Genomic DNA, 20,635 nt, shown 5'->3' on the forward strand with positions numbered 1-20,635 from the left:
ACCACCTCTGTTCCCATTCCCTAGGAGCAATCACTGTAAATAGTATGGTGCACATCCTGGATTTTTTTTCTATGCCTGTACAAACCTCTCTTTATATAGGTAAGAGCATCTATTCATGTTAGATCTGTCTCATTCTATAGTTGTATGACTGTACCACAATGTTAAAATTTCCCTATTCACAGTACATTGAATATACCTTTATTAGCATTTATATTACCATCTTTATAAGCCCGTCATTAGCTAAATCAGAGCTTCCTACTCATTGATCAATAAGTGTGCCCAGCTTATACTGATCTCAATCCTAGGCATGTTTTTATTCACATAACATGGCACAAATAACCTTCACTTTCATGGGATACTCCTGACTTCAGGTTTTCTATCGTCTGTTTCCCATAATTACTACTAAAATCACATATCCTAATTTTTTAGTTACAGTTGAAATAAGGTTAGAATTCCAGTTAGCCTTTAAAAAAAAAAGATTGTATTATGTGTATTTTAATAATACTTTCACCAAGTGTTTTAACTTACCTTCTTCCAAGGGATATTTGCTTTTTGAAGGATGGCATATTTGTAAAATGCTATTGGAGAATCAGTCTCCCACCCTCTATGCTTGCCCCATAAATGGACCTGGGCTATGGGATAGAACATGGGACAGGCAAGCACCTGCTAATTGTGACCTCTTGGAGCAGGGAGGGATTAGGTTGAATTTCCAGTGACCACTGCCTTCCTTTCACTACCTACCATAGCTTATAAGAAGAATTAGTGCCAATTTAGCATCTCACCTCTGAGGCTCCCAAGTTCAACTCCAGGTCAAGTCAAATGTATGACAGATTTCAGCACGATGATGACTTGTGTTCGTATCTAAGGATTTTAAGCCTAGCAGAGTGCACACATTAAGCACACACTTTAAACACAGAAATACAAGACATTTTTCTAAAACAAATGAATAATAAATATATAAGTATGAAAATACACAGATTTGTAAAACATGTCTTTACAAATTATAAAAGGAAAGAGTCCTGATTTACTGGTACAATTTGGCAGTCAGAACAGTTCCTGAAGGAGATTAGACAGCTGTTCCTCTTTCCAAGTTTTGTTTAATTTCAGCTGTATATTTCCCATAGAATCTTTCTGCCTTCATGTTGAATTTAGCATTCCTTTCATTAATGTAGTCAATATCTGCATCATCATTATAAGGACGTCTCCGGCTGTATTTGTCTCGTTTTTCAATTCTGTAACGGAAACAAATATACAGAATTCAAAGCTGCTTTCCTTTTCTTTTTTTAAAAATAAATTTATTTATTTATTTATTTTTGGCTGTGTTGGGTCCTTGTTGCCGTGCGCGGCCTTTTCTCTGGTTGCGGTGAGCAGGGGCTACTCTTCATTGTGGTGCACGGGCTTCTCATTGCGGTGGCTCCTCTTGTTGCAGAGCATGGGCTCTAGGACCACGGGCTTCAGTAGTTGTGGCTCGCGGGCTTAGTTGCTCTGCGGCATGTGGGATCTTCTCGGACCAGGGATCGAACCCATGTCCCCTGCATTGGCAGGTGGATTCTTAACCACTGTGCCACCAGGGAAGTCCCTCCTTTTTGTTCTTAATAGTTAAGACTGAAAGCAATATCTTTAGGAAGCATCCTACAAGGATATATGTTCAATGAGCATTCTCCTTGAATTTAATCTTGTAAGTTAACAGTATCATCAGATGATCTGGTCTGAAGTTTGGGAAATTACCCAGGTTCACGCTGAAATATGAGTGGTGATATATTACGTTGAGAGAATTTTTACACGTACTCTAGATTCTGCCTAGTATAACCCCATTCAAAACACATATAAGCAACGTAAGTATCCATCGACAGATGAATGGATAAAGAAGACGTGGCACATATATACAATGGAATTCTACTCAGCCATAAAATGAAACGAAATTTGAGTTATTTGAGGTGGATGGACCTAGTGTTTGTCATACAGAGCGAAGTCAGTCAGAAAGAAAAAATACTGCATGCTAATACACATACATGGAATCTAAAAAAAAATGGTTCTGATGAACCTAGGGGCAGGACAGGAATAAAGACACACGTAGAGAATGGACTTGAGGAGGGGAGTGGGGTGGGGGGAGGGTAAGCTGGGACGAAGTGAGAGAGTAGCACTGAAATATATACACTACCAAATGTAAAATAGCTAGTGGGAAGCAGCTGCATAGCACAGGGAGATCAGCTTGATGCTTTGTGACCACCTAGAAGGGTGGGAGAGCAAGGGTGGGAGGGAGACGCAAGAGGGAGGGAATATGGGATATATGTATACATATAGCTGATTCACTTTTTTATACAGCAGAAACTAACACATTGTAAAGCAATTATACTCCAATAAAAATGTTAAAAAAAAACCCCACACATATAAAAGTGGTGGTGAATGGGACCATTCTTCATACTAATAATTCAAATGTTCCTTAACTTCAATCCAGGTGCTACACTTCAAGACCATATAGTTAATTTTGTTATAAAGCATGAATCACTACTAAAACTTTAGGCTGCATTTGTAGTACTTACTGCTTTTCCAAGTCTACGACCATCCTATCAATTTCCTCTGTGGAAGGCACATGTGTTCCATGAAGAAGACTGTTAGATGTTGGGTAGAACTCCTCTCCACTGAAAAAGAGTGAAGTGGTGAGTAACACGAAAAAAGATCCTATACCTTCAGAACTGGACAATGTTTAGTCGTCAAAAGTGGAAAACTTTGAGATATTTGATTGCAAAGAAATAGAATTCAGACCAAAAAAAAGATATTTAAGAAATATCTACTCCTGGGACTTCCCTGGCAGTCCAGTGGTTAAAACTCCATGCTTCCACTGCAGGGGGCGTGGGTTCGATCCCTGATCTGGAACTAAGATCCTGCATGCTGCGTGGCCAAAAAAAAAACAAAAACAAAAAAAAACCTCCAAAGCCCAAATGAGTTGGCTGAGGACCACAGGTTAATGGAATTAACGAAGTTCATACAGTGGGAGAGCTTAGTAACATGCTCAATTGAGGGCACAATTTACAGCCCTCTCCACTCTCTACACTATCACTATTAAAACAGTCTTGATCTTTAGCACAGTACCTGTCTTACATAATTAGGTAAGGAGTGCAGTTTAGCATTGTTTACCGTGCATGATGAAAGAAAGTATTACTGTGTCCCTTACCTGTGGATAAGGGTAATAGCAACAGTAATAATCATGATAAATAATAGCCAATACATATACAGTGCTTTCTATGTGCCAAGCACTGATTGAGGGCATTGTATGAATTTATTTAATCTTGATAATAACCCTGTGAGGTGGGCACTGTTGTTATTCCCTATTTACAGATGAGGAAACAGAGAAAAATTGTGTGACACAGCTACTAAGTGGTGGAGCCAGGACCCGAGGCCAGGAAGCAAAGCTCCAGAATCAGCACTCTTAAATTCAAGGCCTTCCAGTAACATACATAATGTATGCTTTTAAATCACATCAACTTACTGCTTTTCTCTCAGTCTCTCATATGTTTCCATGTCAGGTCTGATCTGCTTTGTCAACCTATGATACTGGTGTAATTGGGCAGCAGCATAATCTGAAAAAATAAGAACCCATACTATTTTAGATGTTGGGTGGGGCATTATTAGACTTGTTAAATGAGCTATTAATAGGCCCATTCAATAAAGTAAAAGCTATTTTTACCTGAAAATCCCAGATTGGGGTTTTTCCTCCTCTTTTTCCTCTCCCATCTTTCTGCATCTTCTGCACTGATCTCTAGCAACTTCACTTTCTTATAGTCTTCCCCTCTTGCTGTACATTCCTAAAACGAGGGGAAAAAACATTAGCTTTATTGCCTTATACAATTCCTTAATTCCTTTCAAATCAAAGGCCTAAAGACTGCCATCAAGACAGTAAAGTGGCCAGTTTACAAAGAAAATTGTGGAATCTGCTGTATCTGTAAGAAATAATACATCTATAAAACTGACACCAAAAATAGCTGTGGGGGACACATTAGGTGTCCATCAAAATCCTTTCTCCCCTCCTTTCTGGGCTCATGGCCGCCCATTTCTCAACGTCCCTTGCAGCTGCATCAGGCCAGGTGACGGGCTGCTCAACTGGGAACTGATACAGGAGAGACTCGTGAGCTTTATCTTTTCTTATTGTTGGAGCTTTTGTTACTGTAGCTTAACCTTTTACCCTAATATCCATTATGTGGCTGTAATTATGTGCCAGGCAGTGTTGTAAATGTCTTACATATTTTATTCTCACAACTCTCTAAGGTACAGATGAGGAAACCAGAGCTGGAATGCTTAATGCTTAACTACCATGCAATATACCACCTCAACAAAACACAATATAATATTTGAATACACAGCTTATGAAGGTGGCAGGAGTGCACTTAATTTTTTCTTTTCTTCTTCCTGCAATTCCCATTCCAAACGAGCTTAGCTTCCCAATTTGCAGGTAATTTAAGTCTTTTATCTTCCTCCACAACTTCCTGGTGATTTAATTTTCGAGCTTCATTCTACCACCAGGACACAGTTTGTCAGCAGAGGTATGGAAACAAATCCAAATAAATGTTATCTATCTTCTTGTATGGTAGGCCATCGAAAATGGACTTAGATGGATTTTATCCTGAAAGGAAGGGAGCCACTGGAGAAGTTTGTGTGCGAGTGTGTTTGTACTGAAGAGATTTCATGTAGGGGGAAGAGAGGTAAACACCAATACCTATACCTTTAAGTATTATTTTACTGCCTTCAAGGAACCATGTGATAAAGATGGAAAGAGCAATAGTTTGGGAGTAAGAAGGCCTGAGAAATATACTGATTTGACTACTCCCTGGCTGTGTGATGTAAGCAAGTCGCTTAGGATTGGATTGAAACAGCATTTCCCAAACTATGAGTTCTACTGTACAGAGGTCCTTGAGATGATTTTAGATACTACTGAATGACACAGTCACATACTGAGAAAGTGATTCCATTTCTCATTCCTTTTTAAATTCAGATTGGGTTGAAGACAAAGTTTCAGTTTTAACACCTCTAAAAACACCTATCTTTAACACCTCCTTTAGTCTCCCTTTAAAAACAGAGGGGGCATTCCCTGGTGGCACAGTGGTTAGGAATCCGCCCGCCAATGCAGGAGACACGGGATCGAGCCCTGGTCCGGGAAGATCCCACATGCCGCAGAGCAACGAAGCCCGTGCACCACAACTACTGAGCCTGCGCTCTAGAGCCCGCGTGGCTAGAGCCCATGCTCTGCAACAAGAGAAACCACCGCAATGAGAAGCCTGCACACCGCAACAAAGAGTAGCCCCCGCTCGCCACAACTAGAGAAAACCCATGTGCAGCAACGAACAGCCAACGCAGCCAAAAATAAAATACATTAAAAAAATAAAAACACTGAGCAAGTGGACAGGTGGTCACACTTACAGTATAAACCATGAAGGTGGTATGAGAAGGACTACAATCTAATTCTCCTATTATCTATGAAGTCCAGAAAGTTTTAGGTGACAGAGTTAGTGGCAGAGTTAGGCCAAGAACCCAAATTTCCTGATTTCTAGCTGGTTTTCTTTTCCACCTATAATATTGTAGTATCTCTTTAACCACAATACCATCAGCACACTCCCCAAATAATTCCTTATTATCAAATATCTTGTCAGTGTTCACATTTTCCTGATGGTCTCATAAGTGTTCATTATTATTATTATTATTTTAAAGGAATTCCTTTATTTTTATTATTTATTTATTTATTCATTTATTTTTGGCCGTGTTGGGTCTTCGTTTCTGTGCAAGGGCTTTCTCTAGTTGCGGCGAGTGGGGGCCACTCTTCATCGCGGTGCCCTGGCCTCTCACTAGTGCAGCCTCTCTCGTTGCAGAGCACAAGCTCCAGACGTGCAGGCTCAGTAGTTGTGGCTCACAGGCCTAGCTGCTCCGCGGCATGTGGGATCTTCCCAGACCAAGGCTCGAACCCGTGTCCCCTGCACTGGCAGGCAGATTCTCAGCCACTGCGCCACCAGGGAAGCCCTCATTATTATTTTTACAGTTTGTTTGAATTGGAATTCAGACGAGTCCCAGATGTTGCGATTAGTCAATATGTATGTACACCTCTTAAGGTTTATTTAATGTATAGTTTCCTTTTCCATCTTTTTTATCCATTGCTTTTTTGAGGAGTGTGAAAATGACTGTGTTGACTGTCCTATTGTTTCCCAAAGTGGTATCTGCTAGTTGCCTCCCTATAATGTCCCATAACGTATTTTTTGACCCCTGTATTTCCTGTAAATTGGTCGGTAGATCTAGTGGCTTCATCCAATTCAGGTTAGATTTATTTTTTTTTAAGATTTATTATTTATTTATTTAATTTTATTTTTGGCTGTGTCGGGTCTTAGTTGCGGCACGCGGAATCTTCGTTGAAGCATGCAGGATCTTTCGTTGTGGCGCGCAGGCTTCTCTCTAGTGTCGTGTGGGTTTTCTCTTCTCTAGTTGTGGCGTGTGGGTTTTCTCTTCTCTAGTTGTGGCATGTGGGTTCCAGAGCGCGGGGGCTCTGTAGTTTGCGGCACACGGGCTGTAGTTGAGGTGCGCAAGTTCAGTAGTTGTGGCACGCAGGCTTAGTTGCCCCGTGGCATGTGGGATGTGGGATCTTGGTTCCCCGACCAGGGATTGAACCCGCATCCCCTGCATTTTAAGGCAGATTCTTTACCACTGGACCACCAGGGAAGTCCCCAATTCAGGTTAGATTTATTTTTAGCAAGTCTACTTATATGAAACTGGTGCTACATACTTCTATCAGGAGACATATAATCTCTGATTTTATCCTTTTTGTGATGTTCACAGCCACTTACTGTGATCCAGTGACTCATTAAAGATTGCAAAAGGGGGATGTTTGAATTATATCATTGCTTCTTCACATATCATCTGGCCTCCTTTTTTTTTACAATAATGTCTCTAGTTGTCAGTCTTCTTCTCCGCACTTCTGAGGCACTTTGTTCCTTCCTCTAACATACCATTTACCAAGTCGTGAAGTAGTTATTGGTTACGGATCTGCCTCCATAACTGGGCAGAAGCCTTACCATATTTACCGCTGTATCCACACCATCCGTTGATAGTTGGCTATAGCACACTAGAGGCCATTAGGGGAGGGGCTGTTTCTGGATGAATGACGCCAACTTGCTGGGTGACAACAGACAAGTTACTTTCCATTTCTGGTCCACGGTATCCCCCTCCATAAAAAGAAAGGTTTGACAGAATCACTTGAGCTGAGAGGAGGGTGCGGGGAGAGGATGCTTAAAAAAATAACAATGTCTGTGTTTAGAAACTGATCAAATCAGACACCCTGGAAGTGAGGCCTAAGCATGTCTAGCTTTTAAAAGTTCTCAGAGTGACTTCGGTGTGATGCCAGGTTGCGAACCACCGGTATCGAACTTTCATGCAGCTCTGCAGGTCTGTCACACGCGCTGGTGCGGCTTCCTCGTCCCTCCACAAACGCGCACGGGCCTGGCCACGTGACAGGTCTCAGCTGGCTTCTGGGGCGACTCACCCGCTTCAGGTGCAGCTCCCGGAATTTGCGCAGTCTCTGTTCGCGCTTCTGGGCAGCCAACTCCTCGGCCGCCGCAGGGGTATGCTGCTCCTCTGCGCCGTCCACCGGCACCTGCGGTGGAGGACAAGCTGGAGGCGGGGCCGGTTCGGCTTCTTCCCGGACGGCCCAGGTGATTCCCCGCGGTTCCCGACAGGCCGGGCGCCCTCACCGCCGACCCCGACCCCACAGTGTCTGCGGCCCCCTCTCTGACTCCCTGGCACCGCCTCTTCGTCTAGCCGCAAACGCCCCTACACTCCCAACAGCTGGGCAAGACCAGCCCCACCCACCTCCTCTGCCTTAGCCTTTGCCGCCATCACCCGGTAGCGTTTTTCCCCCAGACTTCCTGCGACAACAACTTTTCCGAGTCTCCAGCTCACTTCCGTCAAACAGCAGCACAGGTTTCGGGATAAAGCCCCGCCCCTTTCTGCTTCCCCAGCTGAGGAACCAATCCCGCCCTCGATACAGCCTTGGGCTATATCCGATTGGGCCAGGCTTGGGCGCAGGCGCACTGAGTGGAGAACCAGGGAAGCGCGGCGGAATCGTCTGAGCGTGTTGCTGGCGGAAGAGGGGTAAAAGGAAGAAAACGCCACCAAAAGTGTGAGAAAGCAACCCAGAGCACAGATTGTGCCCATCAAGTGACCAAAGTAGGCCTACAGTCACCATCATACCATCCTATCTTAATCTTTGCGTGGCGGTACAACGCCCGGTACAACGGAAGCTCCAAGAGAACAAGATCTATTTCTGTCTTGTGCACAGCGGATTCCCTGTGCCCCGAACGGTTTGAATGAAGAAAGGAACAAATTGACTGAGGGTATTTGGGATCTCTTCCTCAAGCATCTCCGAGATGCAGAAAGATTTCTTGGATTAATGTGAGATTTTGACTTTCTTCTCAAAATTCTGCATAGGACACCATTCTTCGTATATCTGTCCATTCATTAATGAACTGTATAACCATTCTCTATTTAACTCGTCTATTCTTTGGTTCCTCATCTATGAAAAATAAATAATAAGACAATACCCATGGCACAGAGTAGTTTGAGGACAAATTCGACAATATTTGTGAAATATTTGTGACTTGTGCCTGGCCCATGGCAAATGACCAATATACCAGTTGGGATTAGGTGTGTCCTCCTCCTAAGATGTCCTTAAATGTCTTTCTTCAGGGAAACCCTAACCTTCACCACCTTAAGGGTCAGTTTCCCCTGTTACAGCTTTTCATACTTTCTTCTTTGTGGTGCCTACATAAATGTAATTAAATCAGCGTGGAATTAACTGTTTAGTGCAGTTAATTTAAATGAGACAAGTTTCTTAACAACTATGAAAGCAGCAAATCTAGCAGTCATAAGCTTATATTTTTTCTATATTATGGATGATTTGACAGAGCAGTCGTAACACGTATTTTTATTCTTTAGGAATACAGAAATGTCCGTTATTTTCAGTATGATCACTTAACCAGAATTACACGGTTTGTAAAAATATTTTATCCGTCAAAGCCCTACATACTCAAACCAAGTAATTAAGGAGAGTTTAATAAAGGGACTGTTTACAAAATTGTAGACTGGGTTAAGAGAAACCAACAAAAGAGTGAAGCATTCCAGGGCTAGCAACAAGGGGGAGCCATTGCTACCCTTAATCCTAAAGAGAAGAATGAAGGATAGGATAGGAGAAAGTCTTCAGACAGAAGATGTGACTCAAGAAATGCAGCCAACCCATAATCCAGTCAGGGAATAGATATCCTGACCATTTATTCTCTTCTATTCTAGAAAGCATCACTTTCCCACTAAATCCACTTGTGAACTTTCTATTCTGTTCCTTTTTTTTTTTTTTTTTTTGGTGGCCCATATGGGGACCAAACCCATGACCTTATTTTGTTCCGATTATGTGTCATTTTCTGTGCAAGTGTTTTTACTGAAGCCTCTTATTAAGTTTTAATTCCTAGTAAGATAAGTTCCTTCTCAGTTTTTTTTCCCCCAAAAATACTCTTGGCTGTTTGTGTAAAAATTAATTTTTAATTTTGGATTTGGAAATATATTTATATGATTCGAAGTATATATGTATATATATAGTAAATCCCCCCAGATTATCACTTATATTAGCTTCTTGCAAAGCAAAAATATGTTCTTAGTAACCCTAACCCTGCCCATTGCCTCCTAAATATAGCATACTATAACCATATACACAGTTCTGTACCTTGCATTTTTCATTTAGTATACTTTGGAGAACTTTCCAAATTAGTATACAGAGCTGCCCCATTCCTTATTTATTTATTTATTTATTTTGGCTGTGCCGCGTGGCTTGTGGGATCCTAGATCCCCGACCAGGGATTGAACCCATGCCCCCTGCATTGGAAGTACAGTGTCCTAACCACTGGACCGCCAGAGAATTCCCTGCCCCATTCCTTTTTACAGCTTCCCCCGAATGTACCATAATGTATTTAACCGGTCTTCTACTGACAGACATTTGAGTTGTTTCCAATTTTTTGCTTTTACAAAAAACTGAAATGAACAACCTTGTACATAAGTCAGTTTATGCCTGTGCAATTGTACCTGTAGGATAAATTCCCAGATAGCTGGGTCAAAGATTAGATGTCTTTGTAATTTTTATAGATATTGCCAAATTGCTCTCCCTAAGGGTTGTACCAATTTTCAGTCCTACTGAGACAGGCTGGGACCTGGGACCACAAGGAAACAATAAGGGACTAAAAATAACTGAGTACATGAGCAGTTGGGGCAAATTATGAACCACACAATACAAAAAGGCCCAAAACCCAACTGCCACTTCTGAGATGTCAGGAGCAAAAGCAGTTTACTGCAGCATGATCCCTGCGCACAGCACCACAAATCAGGTGGGCAGACCACCTAAGCCAACCCTCCCGCCCAACCCATGGATCCGCCCCTACCATTTAAAAGGACCAGCTAGCGTGCCCCATCTCCACCACTCCCTCAGGGAGCTAACAAGGGCACCTGTTACTTGTTTTCACTCCCTCCTGCTACAGCAAGAGTCCCAATTCAAGCCTTGCTTGAATTCCTCATCTGGCCTCATCAATTTCTATTGATTAAAGAGTCCAAGAACCCTGGCTGGTAACACTTCACAGGCTCACCGATAGTGTTTCACTGAACTTTTAGATTTTTGTCACAATATTTTACAGTTCCAAAAGAAAAAAAACCCACTGAGATTGATGGAGTAATATTACATTTATACTCATTTGAGATACCCTTTTGTGATATTACATTTTTCTATTGTCTTCCAACCAGAAAATGCTTCATCACTACTGAAATTTAATTTCTTTGTACTTTAAATTATTTCATATTTTTCTTCATATTACTGTTTAAATCTTATACCCAGGTATCTTTTCATTTGGGGGATTACTTTTTCATTTCCACATCTAATTAATGGTTTTAGTGAAGAAAAAAATTATTTTCATGTATTTCTCTTGTATCCAGCACCTTACTGAATTATATTAATAACTTTAGCACTATTATTAATTCTGGCGCAGTTTCACCGCTGAACACGGAAGAACGAACAGGATGGGACGGGTCCTGCTCTCCTGCAGTTTACAACGTCGTTGGGGGAAAAAGAAAACGAACAGACGAGAAATATATCTTACATATATTAAAGAGAATGAAAATGGTACCATACGACAGTACTAAGGGCCTACGCGAGACAACGTAGTCAGGGGAGACCTGCCTCGGAGGAGGTGACACAGGTTAAGCGCTGAAAGGAAAGCACTTTTCGCTCAAGGGTGCAGCACACATTTGAGGTGACGTTCCACGAGGTTCCCAGCTCCACCATTCCTACCTAGCCGCCCTCTACCGAAACCCCCTAGCGCTTCTCTCTCAGCCTCCACCCTTCCGGCCCCCGCCTCTGCGGCCTTTTGCGGCTGCGCACGGCCCTGCCCAATTGAAAACGTCTCACTGCCAAAAGGGGCAGGGATTGGTCCTAAATTCTTGAGGCTGACAGGGAGGGGCGGGGCTTATAGTAGGTTATTAATCTGTATTGACGCTGCAGTCCAAAGGCCGGCGGAAGTGCTCTGGGTTGTTGCCGGAAGTGGGCGAGGAAAGGTTGAGATGGCGGCTGTGACTGTAGCAGAGAAGGTAAGTGCTGCCGGCTCTTTCCAGGGGTTTTCGTTGGGGAGGGCTCTGAGGGACGGCAAGGGCGAGAGGTGGAGGAGGTGCTTGTGTGCCGGGCCAGGAAGGCGCAGATACTGTGGGGCCTGGGTCGGCGGTGAGGGCCCGGCCTGGGCTGTCGGGACCCGCGGGTAATCCGCCTGGGCTCTCCGGGGAGAAGCCTAACCGGCCCCAACTCCAGCCTGTCCTCCACCGCAGGTGCCGGTAGACGGCGGGGAGGAACAGCAGCCCCCTGCGGCGGCCGAGGAGCTGGCCGCCCAGAAGCGCGAACAGAGACTGCGCAAATTCCGGGAGCTGCACCTGAAGCGGGTGAGTCGCCTGAGACCTGTCATGTGGCCAGGCCCGTGCGCGTTTGTGGAGGGACGAGGAAGCCGCACCAGCACGTGTGACAAACCCGCAGAGCTGGATGAAAGTTCGGTCCCGATGCTTCTCAACCTGGCAACACATTGTAGTCACTTTTGGAAATGGACATGCTTTCACCAAGCTTTCTTTCACTCCCATCTGTTTTAACTTAGTTGGGCTAGTTTGGGGGTCTCTGTTACTAACCGCCTCCGTGCTGTATGATTCTAGTAAACTCTTCATTTTACCTAGGGAAATATGTGGAGCTAGAGACTGGAAGAAACTTGTCCAGTAAGAGAGCTGGTTACCTCTTCATTCAAAAATAATCAGCAAATCTCGGGAAGTCTATAGGGTCAGTGGTTCAGCTAGTAGGTGGGGAACTAGATGAGTAAGATAAGTCCTCTGCTCTTAAGTAGAGGAGACAACGTTCTAGCCAGAAATTATATTGTGATAAATGCCATGCTTGAGTTAGGAACAAAGTGCCTTGGGAGTGCAGTGAAGGAGAGATTGGTATAGTTTGGGGGCCCCCAGGGAGAGCCTCGTATAAGAGATGACACCTAAAGTACTGCTATAAAGATGAGTAAGATGTTATCAGAAAAATAAAGAAGTTTGAGGAAGAAATATCTAAGCGGAGGGAACAAATGCAAAGGAAGAGAATTCATATCAAGGATAAGAGTCCAGCAAACAACTGGCTGCAGTTGGAGCTGAGAAACAAAAAAGCAGCTCTTGGCTGTTTCACCTCAAAGGGGCCTGACTGATAGCTTGGCCATGGTTTCACAAAACTCCAACATCACTCTGACTATCGCAGTGTGACAAAACAAAACTGTTCAAACCACAGAAATGACCACACAGCACCCACTTCTGCTAACAACAGTGATAAATACAGCACTAGCCTCACTCCATTAATCCTGCTTCCTGTATAAAAACTGAAGATAACCCAATCATAGAATGCCCCGGCTTTCTGACAGTGCCTAATCCAGGGCACAACCATGCTTCCTTGAACCTTTCCCTCCAGTCACCTGATACAAACTCAAATCCTGTAAGTGGCTCCTCCTAACACCATCTCACTGAAATGCCTCCAGTTCCCCATGGTTTGCTGTTTCCTTCAATGCCATACACACAACTTTGTTTGACTACACATTTGTTCTTGGTGTCTTCAACTGGAGGGCATTGCCAGAGCCAAGAGTATGTGAGGGATGGTTGTTGAGAGAAATGTTCTGGGTTTTTCTCTTTACCCAGAAGAATTTAATAAAGAATTCAACACACATATATTTACTTGGAGGGACTGTGTAAAGAACATGGGGTTGGACATGTCTTCCTGGACTAACGGCCACCAGCCTGTAACCCAAGAAACATCTAACTTAAGTTGTCCTTAAGATGGTATACTCATTTTGTTTTATGCAATTATTTAAAAACAGACTCTACATACAGTAATTTAAATGGAAAATGCCTTTCATTTGACATGATGTAAACTGCTAAAATATCTAAAGAGGAGGGGGGACTTGGGAAAGGTTAGAGATATTATGATAGGTATTAAAGCCCCCAGCCCCAAACTGAGGCTTCATCTTTGCATCAGTCAGGATTAAAAGACAATTGAAAGTAGAATATCCTTCTCATAATGTGAGACATTAACGCCCAGGCCTTTGGCACAGCAAACCAGTGCAGCTCAACACATTTCTTGACTGTATACAAATGCAGACCTAATTAGGCCGTTTCCTTGCTTAAAATCCTCTGATGGTTCTCTTGCTTTTAGGGTAAAATGGAGTCCCCTTGTTAACGTGTCTTACTTGACCTTCCTCAAAGAGGGAAATACTCGTTTGGATTTATTTTCATGTTTCAGCCGATAGCCTTTTTGCGTTTATGGTTTTAGAATGAAGCTCGTAAATTAAATCACCAGGAAGTTGTTGAAGAAGATAAAAGACTTAAGTTACCTGCAAATTGGGAAGCCAAAAAAGCTCGTTTGGAATGGGAACTACAAGAAGAAGAAAAGAAAAAGGTTAGGAACTACTCCGCTATTTTCATAAGTGGTTTATTCGATCTTTTTATAGTATTAAGACAGTAAAAAATGTTTTTTACCAGCTGCCAAGCTTTGGGTGAGTAATTTAACCTCTCTGTGCCTATGTTTTCTCATCTGTAAAATGGGGCCTGTAATAATTATTTGAGTTAATTATGAATTAAATGAGTCAATGCATGTAAAACATTTAAAAGAGGGTCTGACACCTGATAAATGTTGAATAAGTATTATTTTTTAGATTGATGTACTCACTTCTTTTTTTTTTTTTTTTTAATATTTATTTATTTATTTATGGCTGTGTTGGGTCTTCGTTTCTGTGCGAGGGCTTTCTCTAGTTGTGGCAAGCGGGGACCACTCTTCATCGCAGTGCGCGGGCCTCTCACTATCGCGGCCTCTCTTGTTGTGGAGCACAGGCTCCAGACGCGCAGGCTCAGTAATTATGGCTCACGGGCCCAGCTGCTCCGCGGCATGTGGGATCTTCCCAGACCAGGGCTCGAACCCGTGTCCCCTGCATTGGCAGGCAGATTCTCAACCACTGCGCCACCAGGGAAGTCCCCTGTACTCACTTCTTATATACCATAGCAGATTATCAAATTTCCTTCAAATATTAATCATTATTTTTAATGTATTGCTTGATATCTTTATTTAAAATCGGTCAAATAATTGCTTGAATCATATGGGCAGGCATTAGCTTTTTTTCCTTTCTTTTTCAGGAATGTGCAGCAAGAGGGGAAGACTACGAGAAAGTGAAGTTGCTAGAGATCAGTGCAGAAGATGCAGAAAGATGGGAGAGGAAAAAGAGGAGGAAAAATCCCGACCTGGGATTTTCAGGTAAAACTCACCTTTACTTTATTGAATGAGCCTGTGAGATAAGCGTTGCCTTCAGTGTTTCTGGTTTTGAGAAAGGATATACCGCTTCATGGAATATTCTCCAAGAGGCTTACTCCCAAGAAAAATACAAATATATCTCATAGGGCAGAAGTAAAAAAGGCTGTGCTTGAGGCAGCTGGATCCCTTTACTCATTGTGCTAGAATTAAAGCCTGTATTATCAGCATCTTCAGGATAGAGGCTCTGCTTAGATTAGTGCGTATATTGCTAATAATAATTTTGATTTTTCTCTGAATAGTAATGACCAAACAAGGAAATATATCATTTCTGATTCTCATTTTATTTTTAGATTATGCTGCTGCCCAGCTTCGCCAGTACCATCGGCTGACCAAACAGATCAAACCGGACATGGAAACATATGAGAGACTGAGAGAAAAGCAGTAAGTTGACAGGACTAATTCCAGTCCTTTTTCATCCTGAAGTGATTTTTTTTTTTAAACATTACACTTTATTTATTTATTTATAAATTTATTTATTTATTTTATTATTTTTGGCTGCGTTGGGTCTTTGTTGCTGTGCGCGGGCTTTCTCTAGTTGTGGCGAGCGGGGGCTACACTTCATTGCAGTGCACAGGCTTCTCATTGCGGTGGCTTCTCTTGTTGCGGAGCACAGGCTCTAGGCGCGCAGGCTTCAGTAGTTGTAGCACATGGGCTCAGTAGTTGTGGCTTGTGGGTTCTAGAGCACAGGCTCAGTAGTTGTGGCGCACAGACTCAGTTGCTCCACGGCATGTGGGATCTTCCTGGACCAGGGCTCAAACCCGTGTCCCCTGCCTTGGCAGGCGGATTCTTAACCACTGCGCCACCAGGGAAACCCTTCTGAAGTGATATTGATGTACTTGTGCATGTATATAAACGTACATACATAAATACAAACAGACTGCAGTGCTTGGGTATGGGTTATCAACAGCTGTTTAAGAATAGTTTCTGGTCGTGATGACACTATTTATTGCTCATCCACAGCAGTTAAGCTAACCACCTGGTTATCTTTCTAGCTGGGCATTCTATGACTGGGTGTTGAGAGTTTAATACCCAGATTATCATAGTTATTCAGATATTTTGGGACACAATGCTTTAGTGCCAGGATGGGTGAACTTCTGCTGTAAAGGACCAGATAGTAAATATTTTAGGCTTTGTGGGCTATGTGGTCTCTGTCATAGCTACTCCACTCTGTCCTTGTGATGTGAAAGCAGCAGCAGCCTGTAGAGGAGATATAAACAAATGGACTGTGTCCCAGTAAAACTGTTTATAGAAACATGCTGCAGTTTGTTGGCCTGCTGTAGTGGAAAGAGAAATATCCTGAGCCTAGAAGCAAGTCCTTTAACCTCTGGCCCTGGGCTCTTTCATCTGTAGAATGAAGGTGTTGGAGTAAGTGATTTCTTACTTCTGTCCCTTCCAATTCTGTGTTGTTTTTTTTTAAAAGGTAAGGTAGGATCCCATAGTATAAAGATATGTATGTATTTTCTCTCTCATCGTGAATGGTAGTTTAGTTTGAAAATGTGGAGCACTTGCAGTGTTACTCCAAGTCCCTGTTGCCATCTTTCCAGTGAAGAAGAGTTTTACCCAACATCCAACAGTCTTCTTCATGGGACACATGTGCCTTCCACAGAGGAAATTGATAGGATGGTCGTAGACCTGGAAAAACAGTGAGTACTCCGTGTAACAGCCTGAAATTTTAAACGTTTAATGACAAAATGGACATAATATGCTTAGAATGAATTGAGAAGACAGATATTATACTTCCTAATTTCTGACCTAGCATCTCTAGTGGTTTTGGGGACAGACAGTAAGGATGGGTCGAGTCCCTATGATTTGGAATGAAGATGCAAAATATTGATGGAATTGAGTTGTTATAATTGAAAATTATAAAGAAAATTATTCTTCTTTAAGAAATTATTCTTGTTTTTACTTTAACAACCATTCCACTCTTTGATTTGAAGAAGTACAAATGTTCTAGTAAATTTATCTTTGTATGTTTGTGTTTCTTAATACTGATAGGAGTGTGTTTCCTGATGCTGATCAGGCAGAGCAAAATGATTTTATATTATAGGAACTAATACACTTAAGAATTAAGAATAGTGTCTAGTATATACTGTGTACTCTGTTCATATTAGTTGGGGTTATTATTAATATAATTACTGTTGTAATCATTTTCTGTTAAGTGATACTTCATGTGTCCAGTTCCTAGCAGTGTATCACTGCTCTTCTAGAAACATTCTAAAGATGAGTTTGTATTTACTAAATTTCATGGTTCATACCCAGGGTTGTGCTGTTAATTGGCAGTTTCAACTTCATCTTGATGAAACTGGGCTTCCCCCCGCCCCTTCCCAAAGTGCTAGTGTTAAGTGTACTGATTCTATTCTATTTGGCCGTGTTTTATTAAGATCAAAAAAGAAGGCAAGTTTGAATTTTATAAATTATTTTCTTCTCCCAGAATTGAAAAACGAGACAAATATAGTCGGAGACGTCCCTATAATGATGATGCAGATATTGACTACATTAACGAAAGGAATGCCAAATTCAACAAGAAGGCAGAAAGATTCTATGGGAAATATACAGCTGAAATTAAACAGAATTTGGAAAGAGGAACAGCTGTCTAATTCCTTCAGGAACTGTTCAGAAGCTTGATAATGGAGTGAAAATTTCTACTAGCAAATTGAAGTTCTCTTCAGAGTTACACCAGTAAACCAGAACTCAGTCTATGCCTTCCCACTCAGCATTTAAAAATAAATGTTTTTTCTTAAACTTCTACGTCCATGTATATTTCCACATTTTTGTGCTTGGATATAAGATGTATTTCTTGTAATGTACTTGTTTTGTAAAAATCTACTTTGTATAAATTCTGTTATTTTTCTATGTATTTTAAATGTGTATGACTGTTGAATCTTTGAAGCATTTTGGCTTTAAGAATGCTGGCAGCATACGTAAATGCAGTCATTGTTACTTTGAATGTTTTTATGAATTTGACAAAATCTAGAGCTGGACTCAGGAACTGTTTGGGGTTGTAGACTCCGAAGCTAAGGACGGTGATGAGGAAGGGGGCAGTGGCTGCTGGAGGGTGGGTATAGGCTCTACCCGGGCTGCTTAGGACCAAGTTCAGGAAGTAGCAGAACTGTCCTCCCATGAATACTGACTATGCACAGTTCCCTTTTAAAAAAGGAAATGTGGAATAGAATCCCTACTCAACAATTTATCATTTAAAACAAATATTTGTATTTATACATTTATATATACACAAATATACACATACATGCTTCCATTCCACAAACATTAAAAATTTTTCTATTATAGGAAATTCCAAACATATTCAAAAGAAGACAGAATAGTACAATGAGTCCCATCTACCCAATGCCCATCTTCAATAATTATCAACTTATGCCAATCTTTGTCTTTATTTCTATCCTCTTTTCCCTGTATAACTCCTGTGTTATTTTGAAGCAAATACTAAATATCTAATTTCGTCTATAAATATTTTCAGTATGTATCTGAAAGATAAAAACTTAAAAAAGGCCACAGTACTATTATTGCAATAATAGTTTAATAAAAGTCAAGAGTTAAAGATTGGTATAATTTTTTTCTATGTGATGGTAACAATACTAAGTACCTAATTAGGACATTCCAAATTAAGAAAAATCTGAAATTCAGACAAAGTTTCACAAATATTTCAGCTTTTGTGTTTAATGAACATTTAATACCACTGGTAATTATTCCCTTTTAAAATTTATGTAGTACTTTCTATTTCTGCTCTTATTTTGTTTCTTCTAGCATTTAATCTATGTGCAGTTAATCAGGTCTGATCATAGGGCCTTGATGCTGCCTCTGAAAATAAATGTTTCTTTTCCCATTTCCACTACTTTAGTTCAGGTCTTTAGTCCTGAGTATTGCAATAGCCTTAAACAAAATCACAAGAAACATTGTCAAATAGAATCTGGCAAGGTATTTAAAAGAATAATTCACTATGAGCCGGCAGTGTTTATTCTAAGAATGCAAGAGTAGCTTGTAGACATGTTAGTTACCTGTCCAATATCAATTCTCTTCTTCATAACCAACCAAACCCTGATTTTTTTGGTGAATTAGAGGTAAAATTTCCAGCTAAACATTTGCTTCCCCAGACCAACTTGCTGCTACAGGTGGTCAAATGTTATAGTTCTGGCTAATAAGACACAATCTAATTATTCTGAGAAATCTTTTGCTTTCCTGGTAAGGGAGTTGCCACTCCCTCCACCTTCCTTCCAGCTTGGATCACATATGTGAGGCCTGGAGTTTTAGCAGCCGTCTGTGCCATGAAGTAACAAGCATGAGGACAAAGTCAATGTGCTGAGGAGAGTGGAGAAGAGCTTGCATTCCTTTTGGCATTGCTGAGCAGCTGCACCAGCACTAGATGCCTACCTCTCATCTTCCTGTTCCTCACTGCTGAATAAATTTATGACCAATGCATATTTCAATTTCAGGACAAATGTTACATATACAAAAATCAATAGTTTTTTCTCCACTGTAGAAATAAATACATAGAAATGGAGATGGGAGGAAATAGTTACAATAGCAATAAAAATAATCTACTGAGACACAAATTTAATGAGAAGTCATAGGACCTATGTGAAGAAAATTATAAAATCTAATGAACGAATTAACAGGAGTATAACTGAGTCACTTTGCTGTACAGCAGAGACTGGCACAACATTGTAAATCAACTATACTTCAAAAAAAACAGAGTTAAGACTTCTACTTCCAGCCAAGATGAAGTGACAGGGAATGGATTTACCTTGCCACTTGAAATTTTAAAATACAGCTGTTTTCAAGATAATGGAAATCAAGCAAGGAAGGCCAATGGTTGCTAAGAGAGGAAACAAACAGGTGTAGCCCTATGATCACCTCAGCTTACTGTCTTTAGAGAACTTCCAGCCTGTGGCGCATGGTGGTAGAACCCAGGCAGAGCCCAGGGGCGCCCTTCATTGAGGAGACAGATAGAGCTGAAAGTCTGGGGACATCACAGTGGCAAGATCTTACAGTACAGAGTGCTGGAGAAGTGGGAGCTGCACACACAACTCTGAAAGTCTGCAGAGGTCTCTTCAAGTATCAGGCAGAATACATGTGTGAGGAAACGACTCGAGGCTGAGGGGAGAATAGCACCTGGCCCTCACGCATGGCCAGGAATAGTGTTTTCCACCAGCTGAACTGGAAAACTTCGTAATTCATAGTACAGTGAGGTTTTGCCTCAGTAGTGGAGAATAATTAGTCCTAGACTAAACACTGCTTGGGTCTTGCCTAAAAATCTTAAAAGTTAAGACCTGAAAGAAACTGTTTCTGAATAATTTAACTACAGCCTAAAACAAAGATTAAGAATCATTGTAAAAAAAGACAGAAATATCCAGTACCCAAAAACATCAAGTTCACAATGTCCAGAATCTAACAGAGAAACAGGAAAGTAGGATGCATAATGAGAAGAAAAATCAATCTAAACTTACCAAGAGCTGACATAGATGTTTGAATTAGGAGATAAATCAGGGAATTCCCTGGCGGTCAAGCGGTTAGGACTCTGCAGTCTCAGTGCCGAGGGCCTGGGTTAAATCCCTGGTTGGGGAACTAAGATCCCACAAGCTGCGCAGTACGGCCAAAAAAAAAAAAAAAAAAAAGGACAAATTAAATAGTTACTATAGCTGTACTCCACATGTTCAAGAAGTTAAGAAGAGACAGGAAGATATAAAAAAAGAC

At 41.5% G+C, this 20,635-nt stretch overlaps 2 protein-coding genes across 2 annotated transcripts; one reads left to right on the forward strand and one right to left on the reverse strand.

The window, feature by feature from the left end:
• Positions 1-182: 182 nt before the first annotated feature.
• LOC309642178 (pre-mRNA-splicing factor SYF2-like) lies at positions 183-10,391 on the reverse strand. Its single transcript, XM_082423329.1, is given in 8 exon segments — positions 183-1,232; positions 2,544-2,642; positions 3,491-3,581; positions 3,689-3,806; positions 4,390-4,430; positions 4,433-4,511; positions 7,520-7,630; positions 7,846-10,391. Coding segments are annotated over 8 exon segments (1,050 nt in total). The 5' UTR covers positions 8,191-10,391; the 3' UTR covers positions 183-1,066.
• A 1,113-nt stretch (positions 10,392-11,504) lies between these two features.
• LOC309642195 (pre-mRNA-splicing factor SYF2) lies at positions 11,505-17,783 on the forward strand. Its single transcript, XM_082423362.1, has 7 exons — positions 11,505-11,652; positions 11,884-11,994; positions 13,895-14,020; positions 14,752-14,869; positions 15,217-15,307; positions 16,471-16,569; positions 17,358-17,783. Exons 1-7 carry the CDS (start codon positions 11,626-11,628, stop codon positions 17,521-17,523), a joined length of 738 nt encoding a protein of 245 aa, XP_082279488.1. The 5' UTR covers positions 11,505-11,625; the 3' UTR covers positions 17,524-17,783.
• The last annotated feature ends 2,852 nt before the right edge of the window (positions 17,784-20,635 follow it).

Source organism: Balaenoptera physalus, assembly GCF_965194825.1.
Source record: "Balaenoptera physalus genome assembly, chromosome: 1".
NCBI classification, from domain to species: Eukaryota; Metazoa; Chordata; class Mammalia; order Artiodactyla; family Balaenopteridae; genus Balaenoptera; species Balaenoptera physalus.